At 41.5% G+C, this 12,098-nt stretch overlaps 1 protein-coding gene across 1 annotated transcript in view; it reads left to right on the top strand.

Moving 5' to 3' along the window:
* Nucleotides 1-12,098, top strand: part of ATF6 (activating transcription factor 6) — a gene marked incomplete at its 5' end in the record, with an annotated part of 82,235 nt that overhangs the window by 33,402 nt on the left and 36,735 nt on the right. Inside the window, one exon of the mRNA XM_082484032.1 lies at nt 1,962-2,076. Coding sequence (XP_082340158.1) covers nt 1,962-2,076 — 115 coding nt within the window. The remainder of the gene's footprint in view (nt 1-1,961; nt 2,077-12,098) is intronic.

Below are 12,098 nucleotides of genomic sequence, written 5' to 3'. Positions count from 1 at the left end.
AAGTACTGTGTCCACAACCTCATTCCTTCTTAAAACAAGCACGTATGCAACATCCTAGTGCTCGGTGATGTACAACAGAGTGCCCTTCGAGCTTTTAAAAAAAGACTCATTGGTCTCCCAATAAATGGCCAGACTCAGCACCACTGTTTTGGATACACAATTTAATGTGATGCTTTCTTGTAATACGGTAAGGTATTACAAAAACAACTGGTGGCTTTGCAGTTGCTTCTGGATCTTAAGTTCCTCCCTTCCTTTCATGGAGCAGTCCAATGTGGTTACCTTTAGGTGCTAAAAGGTAGGTATGGTGTAATAGCTGTAATCTCCTGGTATCACTTGGAATCTGGGACTAGTGTTGGAATTTTTCTGTGGACCAGGACAGCTTTGTAAAGGCCTGCTCGTTTCCAAGTGCTTTGGAACAATTTTCTCCCATGGCTGGATTTAGAGTTATAACAGGCTGGTTTTTAGGTCTAGCTGCATCTCCTCGAGTGTGGGCGAGCAAACGGATCTCTGGGACCTGTTTCAGTTTTCAGGATGTGTTTTACTGAGCAATGCGTGGGTGTGATGTCTTTTATCACAGTAAAACTTCAATGCTGAATCTCAGGGGTGGTTTGGTGGGCCTACATGTTATTATGAATGAGTAATTGAGCTCAAATTAGCTCCAGTCTTTGTTTCCTGCGTGTGAAGGCTGTGATCTGATTCCTCACTTGCATAGTTTTGCTAAAGAGGATATATAGGGTAGAGCTGCCTGCTCTTGATCCCCCAGGACTTACACCCCCAATCCTGTTAAAGGGCAACTGGTTTGGCAGCTGCAGTCCTTCGATTGCAACAGGACTATATTAGCAGTAGAAGAGGAGATAATAACGGTCTACTATTACTGCTGCTCAAGAAAATCACTTGATGATAGATTTGTGCCTTGTTTGGGGTGCACAGTTATGTATATTTTAGAAACACACCAAAATAATCTAAATTAGCCGCCATAGTTTAAAATCTGGGTCAGCAGAAGACAGCTTGGGAGGGGTAGCCTGATCAGTGGTTTTGCCACAAACACTGCAAACAGACAGTATGCTATTAAAGTGGGAAAGAATTAAAATGACTGGTTGATGGTCCAGCTAATGGTTTGTGTAAATACAGCTTTCCAATTTGATTAAATGTTATTTTTGAATGGGATTGGGGAAGTATACATGATAGCAATATGTGCTAGGAATTTCTCACCTTTCCAAGATAAACAGTGGATAAGTACCGCGATTGTATGACTTGCCAGTGTTTTTGCTTAGAATAGTTTAGAGTGTCTTTTCCTCGTATCCGATACACATAAAATGAGAATTGTGAAAAAGATAAGCCAGAATTATGTGAATATCTTATTTTTGCTCCTCTGTCTAAATTGAAAATCAAGAGCAAATCTTTAAGTTTACCAAAGAGATGCAAAAAAAAAAAAAAAAACCAAACAAAAAAATGTGGATGCAAGGTAAGGTAGGGTTGTCAATTGACAGTAAATGAAAAGCTCTATTTATGCTTATCTTTGCACTAATTTCCATTTGAGTGATTTGGATCCTTAGCAGTAAAAAAAAAAATTAAAAATATTAAGTGTTTTGTTTTTTTTTTTTATTTCAGAATGACATTCTAAAATCTGTTTTCAGAAGTCATCACAATTTTTCAGATGCTTTAGGTTGACTTGAAATGGTTTTTTTTTTTGCTGTTGAGTTAGCAAGCAGGTTTTTGCCAGCCTCAAAAGCATGAATAAAGTCTGGAGAAGTTTCCCACAGCAAGACCTTTAAAGCACCTTGAACTCTCAAAAAATACCCAGTAGTTTCACTGTCTTCATCTGTATTTCATGTTCCTCATGCTTCTTTCAATGGATGAAGAGCTGCTGTTCTTTTGAAAAGCAGGTCTTTAAAGTGATTGCCTCACTGAAGTTAACTTTCTTGTCTAAAATAATTACCTTCTCCCCTTCTTTATTTCAGCAGGAACTCAGGGAATGAGCTGCAAGTGTATTATGCCTCTCCAAGGAGCTATCAAGATTTTTTTGAAGCTATTCGCAGAAGGGAAGATACATTCTATGTTGTGTCATTTCGCAGAGTAAGTGTAGTAGTTGCTCAATACTGGCCTTTTATGTGTATTCATAAGACTGTTTCTAACACTGAGTGTCTTTCCTTCTAATACAAAAAATGACCTAGTCAGGGTTGAAGCTAAATTTATTTCTTCATAAGTGATGCTTCTGTACGTCCTTTACAATAATATGGCTGGATCATGGTCTTTGCAAAATACGCCCATCACAGTTAGGAATGGAAAGAGAGCTTTGTATAAAACATTGCGGTGCCAGGGCAAGACTGGGCAAAATTGCAGGAACCCTGTGGTTAAACACTTACGCATGGTAGCAGTCCAATAATTAGAGTAGTTAACTGGATATTTATTTAATAGGGGTATAAACCTTTTGCGCTTCTGGCTATAGGAATAAATGTACCCCGTGCACAAATTATTTCTGCTAGCGTAACATAATGTTACTTCTATCTTTGCCTAACTTGCATTTGCAGTTTTATGTGTCACATATTGCAGCTGTACAGGACTCTGTGCACTGGCACAATTTTTTTGCTGTTTTGTGACTTGTAAGTTGAGACAGATGAGCAATTCTGCTGTGTGTGCTGGGATGCAGCATTGGCTTGTGCTGCAGCTTTGTCAGGCTCATCCTCACATCTGCAGCAGCGCAGTTAGTGACAGAAAAGCTGTTTTCAAATGGTATTCCAGGTGTTCGATGGCACTTTCTGTACTGCAAGCCCGAGTGGTGTTGAAGCCAGGACAGCTGGAGTAGTGAGAACCTGCTTGGGATCTGGTGATGGAAATGATCAGGGCAAACAGAGGCTGAAACACCAGCTGGGGGTGGGGAGAGTTTATTCCTTCCCTTTTGCAGAGGTCTTGATGAGTCCTTAGACATATCTATACTGCATATTTGTCGCTGGCCTGAACCTGGGTTCTTGGCTTGCTAGGTCTTCTGCCTTGCTAATTTGCAGTTGTGGTATTAGATGAGAATTGTTATATGTGTGTACGTGCCCAGCCATGGTTTTCCTGGGACCCTGCAACTCTCCATTTGTTTCCTCATCATAGGAGTGTCCTGAGAAGGGGTCCCAACGTGGTGGGGGACTGGTAGTTGCCACTACAACAGCTCATCCAGCTACAACCAGTTCTGTGTAAGAGCACACAGATAAGCGTAACTAGTTTTAGCAGTTTCTGTGTTGTCATAATACTACCAATCTGTAGATGCCATATGTACATGGGTAACACAACCCTGTTCGACCTGGTCTGTGGTAACTTTCTTAATTTGTGAGATACGTGCCTTTAGAAAAGGTTCAGGCAAAATAAAAATAGCAGCGCTCTTATTAGGATTAGGGTTTTATGCTGAGTAGAAATATGAGGTTAGTTTCCAGTCCTGGGATTACTGGGTTGTGTCACAAGGCTGGAATTTTGTTATTAAATGCTTGGCATGTTCTGCTGTTCTTTCAGCTAGCAACGCAAATATATCCAGCACCAGGCTCCACATATCCTGAGGATGAGTAGAAGTGAGTGAAGAATTGATTATAAAAGCTTTTCTGGAAACTCAGAACAAAAAGCAGAATAGTGTTTGTCTAGTTCTTCGCTTGCAGCCGTTGCTCTCGTCCACCTGACTGCATATACTGGTACATACGTTCTGTTTACGCTGTCAGATTAATGACCTTGAAGTTGTCAGCTCTAATTTCGACTTGCAGAGCTGTCCTTGGAAACAGAGTGTGTCTTGTGTCACAGAACCCCTGCAGCTTGGCTCTGCTTTATGGCAAGGAGAGGTGCAGGGACTTTTTTTAAACCATCTATGAAGTGTATTTGGTAGTAAAGCTGTTAGTATTTCTGTTTTATGAATGAAATGTCCTTAAATCGAAGGCAGTTTTATGCATTACCTCATTTATTATTTTAACAGGGCAAACCTGATCTAGTGACAAGCTCTGCCCTGAGGCACTTTTAAATGACTTGCTTGGATTCTTTTGTGAGTGCAGAAGAAAGGACTCCTGCACAGCCCGAGGGGTGCCATCAGCAGGGCCCCAGCCAGGGAGATGCCCTTTCACCTTCTTCTGAGGGCTGCTGACTTCATTTTCTTTGGACCACAATTCCATTTTCACTGATGATTAGGAGCTGAGAGGGGGGACTGATTTCTTCCTCGGTGTTATGGGACAGTTCACTTCTGTCGCTTGTTCACTTGTCCAAGTTAGAAGGCAAGGCCTGGAGATGATAGGTTTTGTTCTCCTCTCTGGCTGTTTGCTGTGCAGACACTCCCAAGCACTTAATAAGCTGTTAATAGCCATATACAAAAGAACAGGACTCATCGAGTTGAGAGTCCCGGGGAGTGGATGGTTCTGGTATTGGTGGTGGTCCTGCTGCAAGTGGGAAGTAGGACTATGGATCTCCAGAGATCCCTTCCACCTGATCTCTCTGGGATCCTCCTTCCACATGCTTTCTGCTCTGTGTGCAGTGTCACATAACCCAGCATCTCTCCTGGGTGCATAGGCTGAAATGTAACACATTTTTGTGTGTTTTCTGCAAGTTCTCACACTACAGTTGTGCCCTGAGTTCCTTGGATTTTCTAGAAAATGGCGTTTTCTAGGGCTGCCCATGCCTCTCTCGTGTAGTAGGACTTAGCCAGAGCTTCTGAATGTGCAAGGAAGGGGAGCAAAGCTCAAAAGTGCTGTGACATCTTCTGGTGATGCTTGGTACCTGTAAGACCAAATTTCTCATATAATCTCTTCAACTTTATTTTCTTTCCTTGCCACGGAAGGCTTGCATGTCTTCATGTTTACAGTTGGAGTTTGATTTTATTTTTTTTATTGAAGGAGAAGAAAGGAAAACAAAGTAGTATTTGGATCAGCTGAGTCCATACAAGAAGCTGGGCTTTCACTCTGGGAATCTAGAGACATTCATTTTTTGCTATTGCCAGGGGAATCTGTAATGTCATTTTTAAACAAGAAGAAATATGTAACTGCGAGTGAGTAAAGAATTCTTGAACTGAGGCAGTGTTGTCTCCCAGCTCTGCCAGGCCTCAGCAGCCAACATCCCTCATAGGCAGGGATCGTTACCATGTATTTCTTGAGATGTTAACTTGTTAATTTTATTTTTTTCTTGCTGCTTAACTTTTAGGAAGCCATTGTTTTCATCAGTCATTTAGCATTGCAGAAACTGACACCTGGCAATGTAATAATATACATTCCCAGTAGTATATATTCATACCTGGGCCCTCTGCTGTCCCCAAATGCTCCAGCGCTTGGAAGCTACATCTTTGCAGGCTGCATCTAAGTTGGGCTGTTTTGGGTTGGTTTTGGGAGCACGTTCAGAGCTGAGGGGTCTGGACAGCAAGTACCGAGAACAAGTTGCCATGCTTTTGTGAAAAGGGTACGGCAGTTTGAGCTCTGCTGAAGCACATTGGAGTCTCCAGTTAGCGTTGAACCTTCCTTCCATTTTTCCCAGGTCCGAGAGGCAGAATTGAGAGTCTTGCTCTGCCAACACCTTTGGTTTCTGCCCTTTAACGTCTGTGATACCCAGTCTGCTTGATCTGTTCTAAAACCCCGGTGGCGTGTGGCTGCAAAATTCAAGTTAGTTGGTATAACGTGCTCTGTCATCAGGGAGGTAGACATCTTAGAACATACAGTTCTCCTGTAAGTCTGGCACTGAAACAGCTCTGTCTCAGAACTCACATCTGTTTTGCCGTGGAGTATTCAGACCTTGAGATTGTGTCTAGAATTACTTGAATAGCTAGCTTAATTTGAAAGGTAATTGAGTAAAATCATTGAAGAAAACAAATCCATTCCAATTACTTTGGCCCATAAATGCCACTCCAGATCGTACCACGCTCTTGTGGTTAGGATCAGAGTTCCCACAACTTGCAGTGATTAAGCAGTAGATGTCCCCATCCTGGAAGATTCTGTCAGTGACCCTTTGATGACATCTCTGCGGGCTTATTAAGGACAGTGACTTTTTTTTTTTAGGGTAAGAATGTAATTACTATTCTTAAGGAAAGCAGGATTTAAAGTTTGATTCACTTGGGAAATTTAGAAGGCCACTAGCATTCCCTCTCACTACTTTCTCTATTTGTTTCAAAGCACAAATGTCTCCTGATATCAAAGTTTGCCAATGACATTTAATGCTGCACACATACAATATCTTACAGTATAAAAATAGATATTAAAAGGTGATTCTGGTTATTATTTGTTAGAGCAAGAGTGATGCTGGCCCTCTGGAAATCAATGGCAAAGCCTTTACCAACTTCAGTAGGACCAGAATTTCACCTTGTAAATTTCTGCCGCAGTGCCATGGCACTTAAATCATAGAGCTTCAGGGAAACGTATTATTATGGATGTGAATTTCTGGTCCTACAAGCCAACATCAGCAATGAACATTTAAGGATTTCTCAAGTTCTGCAAACAAATTTTCACTGAAGTGATTAAGCCAAATTTAAATCAGAACTTTTGTTCTTTCTTTGTGTGAACGCTCAATGTGCTAGGAATAAAAATATGTAAGTTGTGTTTTGCTTTTGTTGGTAATAAGCCTGTGCTGTGTTAATTATATTTGGGATGATACATTGCTTTCAGGCAGCAAAAGATTATAATGCCTGGCTTTGACATTCTTGTATAGCAGTAGTTTGCTGTGCTGCACACGCAGTTCTGGCAATAGTTTGAATTTATTCAGAGGGCATGAGTGAGGCAGGTTCCAATTCACTGCGCTCTTGATGCCATCTGCATCCTGCAGGCAAAACTGCATTATAAGAAGCTGGCTTCAGATGATGCTTCGTTGCCAGAAATTCAGTCCTAAAGTATGCTTTACTCGTATTTTGTTACATTTGACAATGGGTAGTTTTTACTGAACATGGAAGTTTTCTGCTGTTGACTTTGTTTGTGGATTTCCGTGGACTGGGATATATAATTTGGTCTTCCATTCAGATAAAATGCAATGGTTAGACTCACATAATTCTGCTGCTCCTAAAGACACAGTAGCTAATTTATATGTTTGAGTCCTGTGGGTTTGCAACTGCTGCAAGTTAACACGCAGATTTTCGAAAGATTTTATAAACTCCCCTTTCTCCTTGGGGAACCTGACCTTAGCTATTGAGAGGAAAAATAATTTTATTCCAGGATCCTAGGATTTTAAAATCTTGTCCTATATTGTATACAGATGCTGAGAATAATAGCTGCTGAAAGAACAGAGGATAAGGGCATAGTATCCGTGATAAAATTGCCTGTCTTTTTCAAAGCAGAGGTCACCCTTTAGCCTGTCTTGTCTGTGACGCCAACCTTTGCCTCCCTGGGAAAATTTGAGAAAGCAAACAGTGTGCGTGATTATGCTTCAACATGTCCTGAAGCTCAGCGAGCCAGCCTCCGTCAAATTATGGCTGCGTGTGACTTTCAAATTTGAAAATCCATTATGAAAACCTCCTGTTTCCATCTAAGTGTTGCTAGTGAAAATGAAGTCTAGCCTGCTGCATTCTTTGTTACAGATTCCCTCTTTTCTGGCTAAACTGTGGATTTTCTCTGTGTCAGAGAGAATTTCCTCCTCCCAAAGTCCTGTTGTGCCTATGAAAACAGTGAAGCAAGCTTTCTTTTTGGTCTATCTTTAACTGTCATCCTTCCTGGTATGGGATATTTCTGTTTGGTGGGGAGCAGCGAGAGCTGACTATCAAAGGGACTGGGAGGTGGTGGGGAGGAGGGTTCTCTGTGATCTTCTGGATACTCAGCTGGGGAAGATGTTGCATTTGGTAGCAACTTAGAGCTGTTCTTGCTTAGTCTAAAAACCTGCAGAGAGAAATTTAATAATCTAAAATTAAGTCTAAAGACGTGTGTTGGTCTGTAGAGCGCAAATGGCCTTACCTTAATCCTGGGGTCATCAAAATACATGCGTACAAGAACAACACAGCTCCAAGTTTAAGTAATTGGAAGCTCAAAACTTTTTTTAGGTTCGCAGCTAAAGGCCAGCAATTCTTTAAAAAGCGTTTCGATCATAAAAGCCTTAGAGTATTTTCCACCAAAGCCTCTGATTGCTGCATTATTTCTCACTGTCGTTGCTTTGCAACGCCTGGAAGTTTTGTTCCTGTGTGAGAACATACTTTCAAGAGTAAAGAAGCAGAGGGCTGTGTGTGTGCTTCAGAGGCGCAGCATCCAGGCAAGCAGGCTGAGCGAAGAAGGAAGAGAAGGAGCCAGGCAATGAGACACCTTGGATGTGTAGTGAGTGGAAGCCAAAGAGGAGCAGCCAGCAAGTACCAGCTGCAGCGTAGCCTCTCCCGGGCAGCAGCTGCTTGGCTCAGCCAGATGCAAACAGCGGTTAGGAGGGAGTGCAACAAGAATCCAAAACGCGTTTCTGGGAAGGGAGGTAATGCCTGTCGCATCAAGTGGGGTTTTGTTTCCTTTGGAAATGTCTTTTCTGTTCCTAGCTCTCCAAGTCATTTTGGAAGCAAAGTCTTAGTAACTCTGATTTTTATCTTCTTGGGTCCCTTTGAAACCCCACTGTCCTCCAAATAAAATTGAGAATGAATGTGGTGTTGAGGACAGATGTATAAGCAGAGACAGAAAAGTCACTCAAATATGTCTGGCATGGAGCAAAAGATACTCTTGAGTTTTGTGTGTATAGTCTTGATTCATTTGTCTGCTGTATGGTCGCTGGAACTTCATGAATCATATTAATGCCGTCACTGAACTTCTTTCAGCCTTATATGTCCCAAGCCTAACTAATACTTTGTTATTTTTAAACTAGTATTTGGAAGGACAACATACACTGTAGATAATTATAGTGAAAATAAAACACACTACAAAAAATGTCTCCAAAACCCGAACTGGTTGCAGACAGACGTGACCAGTAACAGTATACATGTATTTAAAATGTGCTGCATGCTTGACAGACAAAGAGTTGTGGGCAAGAAATAGAGAAAGGTTGGTGGTTTTGGAAGACCCACTGCTTATGAAATTGGTGTGGACATAGGCTAGAGAAGTATAATTGGGAAGTGTGGGAGGGAGATGTGATTATAAAGTGGGAATTGTCTCAGTAAAGGAAGTGACAGCAGTATCTCAATTATTAAGAACAGAGAACAGGCAATTGCTGACAACAAAGCGAACAGGAATACAAGTTTATCCACAAACAAGTAATGTGCATTCAGTTAGAGCAGGCAGTGGAAATGCAGCTCTGAAGCAGTTCCTTTCCTTCAGGAAATAACCCAAGTTTAATAATGCATTAATAATACTTTGATAATGCCAGATAACAATGCGTTTTTCTTTAGTGATAGCATGGTATTCATTGAAGAAAATTTGGCTCGGATTATTCTGAACAGTTCCCAGAAGGGAATGATGGGTTCTTGCTTATGATCTGTAGCAGTATTTAATTATGAAATTGATGCTGACCAAGCCCTAACTGTATAAAGACATAAGTGATACCTTCAACTCTGGAGCTGCAGTAGCCAGTAAAGAATTGGCTTATGTTTGGTAGGAATGAGCTTCTGCGTGAAAAAAGGGACCTTCGTGATATTTTATTCTCCTTGAATGATAGTATGCGCAGAGAACACTTTGAAATACCCATGCTTATTTTCTTAGTTGGACTTCACATTTTCACAGTTTCAGACTACTGATTTTTTTTTTTCTGTGCATTTTCAGTTTTTATATGACAGCCCTAGGCAGAGTCTTTATAGAAGTAAAATGTGCAGAATTCAGATGTTCTTGATTTCATTAAGTAGTGTTTGTGACCACAATAGAAATCCTACCTTTCAGTGAACATTAATTATTACAGTATTACATTTGAGAGAGTTATTTAAAATCTTAGGCACACTTTTAGAGTTAATTCTGGTCAGATTAAGTTATTTGCTTCCAGTTTGAATTGATCCTTTTGCCAGATTTCTAGCTGGACAGCACACAAAGCTTATTTTATGAAGTAAGAGCCCAGGTGCTATTATGAGCGTATACAGATTATCATCACCTCCCACTGGACCAAACAGAACACGTGTGGCTTCCAGGTTTTATTTTTAAATCGCTTACACTCTTAGGACAAGAAGTGTGATAAAATTAACTGTACGTTTTTATCTTTAAACTGGCTTTGAAACTTGTAACTGGCTTTAAAACTGTTTGAGAGTGAAACATAAAACTTGTTTTCTACTTCTGGGACTCAAGGTTCCTTGTGGCCCGTCTACCGGGATGGCTAATGGAAAGACAGAGTAGTAGCTGCAGAAATTCACTTGCTTCTCATAAAGGGCTAAGACATATTAGGAGGCTCTTTGGCACCTAAACCTCCTTTCTATGAATCCTAGAAAGCAGGGAGACCTTTTCACCAGAATGCAGTCTTTGTTTCTTCTCTGTGTTATCACAGTATCTGGATGGGTCTGTTGCAGAAGCGTATGCCCTGTGGTTAAATGCTCTTTTAGAGAGTCCTATATAGGTGTGTTCTGCCTGCGTCCATAGCAGCTTCTCACCACTTAATTCTTTTAAAATATACTTCTGTATCACCTCCCAGTAGGATGGACCTTTGTTTCTGATAGTTAAAGCAGAGAGATGGGTCTCAGAATGTGATGATTTTGCTTCATGCCTGGTATGTCTTTCTCCTCACCATGTAGTCAGATAAACTCCAGTTTTGCCAGCATAGTTGATGGAAACTGTATGGCTTTGGGTCAGTAATTCAGAATTTGGAGTATCTTGGCCAAAGCTGAGAGATCTTTCATGCTGGAAACCACTGTTCAGGGAATCCTCTTTGTGTTTTGATCACAAACGTTAAAATGTGCCTCTGACTAATTCTGGCACTAGAAAATACTTCTCATCAAGAGAAGGCAAAGCTGCGCAGGAGAGGCACATGAGCAGCTCAAAAAGCATGCGCAGTGAGAGTCCTACGTAGAAATTGCTTATCTGTTAAATCCCATGGGCCGCTGCCCTTGGAGTTTGATTAGCAAAGCTCTGCTAAGCATTGCATTGCATGAGCGATAATTATTGTTCCTTGGTTTCATGACTATCCAAAATAAGGTTTGAAGTGTGAGCTCTCTCAAAGAGAGGTAATACCCAATATGAGGAAAACAGTCTTGAGCTGTGCTCAGGCTGAGAGCTTGCTTTTTACGAGGAAGGTACATAGGCTGTCTGCTCTTGATTTAAGTCCAGCCAGGCTCCTGTGTATTAAACAATACTCTCCTCTGAGACTGCAGAAGTGGACATTCCCAAGGGTTCCTTCCCTCAAGGCTTGGCCAGTGTGGAGGTTCCTGAGTTGAGTCACTTGTTAGTATCTGGGAGGCCCTCGTTTAATTTCCTTCCCAGAGAACCACTGCAGTGCTCTCCTCCTTTTGAAGAACAGTCCTGAGTGCTCAGAGCTGGAGTTTTTCACCAGGATCAGGAGCTCAGTAGGTAATCACTGGGCAGGTGACTACTGGAAAACGAGGTAGAAAAAGAACCATTTTGCTGTCTCGGGTAGTCTGGGGCCAGCATCTCCAGAAGGGTATCTCATAACATCAGGGAAATACACTGTCGGTTTCTCTTTGCTTTTGCTAAACCGTCTGTTTGGTATTTGCTTACCAGCTGTGAGCTGTAACTCTCCGGCAGGCAACCAAGGTGCTACATACAATCTAGGCAAGAGGTTTCCTAACTTCTCTAGCTCAGTTTCTCAAGTGCCAACATAGAGAAATGTGTACAAAAATGAAACGGGACATAAACACGCTGTCATCTGGAGAAAAAGGGCAGATGCAGCAGTTCGGGGTAAAATTTTGACAAAAGTGATTAATTGTGTCACTAGGGGAATAAAAGAAAGTGTAGAGAACTACGTTTACACAAGCAGAACGAAACTCTTCAGGTTCAGGCTCAACACAGAGGTGATACTACAACTGCTAAAAAAGGAGTGTTAAGCCAGCTGGGTAAACTGTTGCAGTGTCGTGACAGAGGGTTTCCGTTTCAGTGGAGAGTTGGTTAGTGTTGGTTTGGTATGGCAGTCCAGGATGAGGATTTTACCCACAGCATGTGACTTGTCAAATGAGTGTAAAAAGTGTGTATGTACTTGAGTCTCACTATTTTGCACATGTGTGTCTGTAAACAGGAGAGCATGGCTGCAGACATTGTCAGAGAGACCAGCCTGATGTCCTGTAT

This window comes from Vanellus vanellus (assembly GCF_965231255.1).
Source record: "Vanellus vanellus genome assembly, chromosome: 5".
Lineage (NCBI taxonomy): Eukaryota > Metazoa > Chordata > Aves > Charadriiformes > Charadriidae > Vanellus > Vanellus vanellus.
The sequence above is the reverse complement of the archived record's forward strand: the minus strand, read 5'-3'. Positions and strand labels throughout refer to the sequence as shown.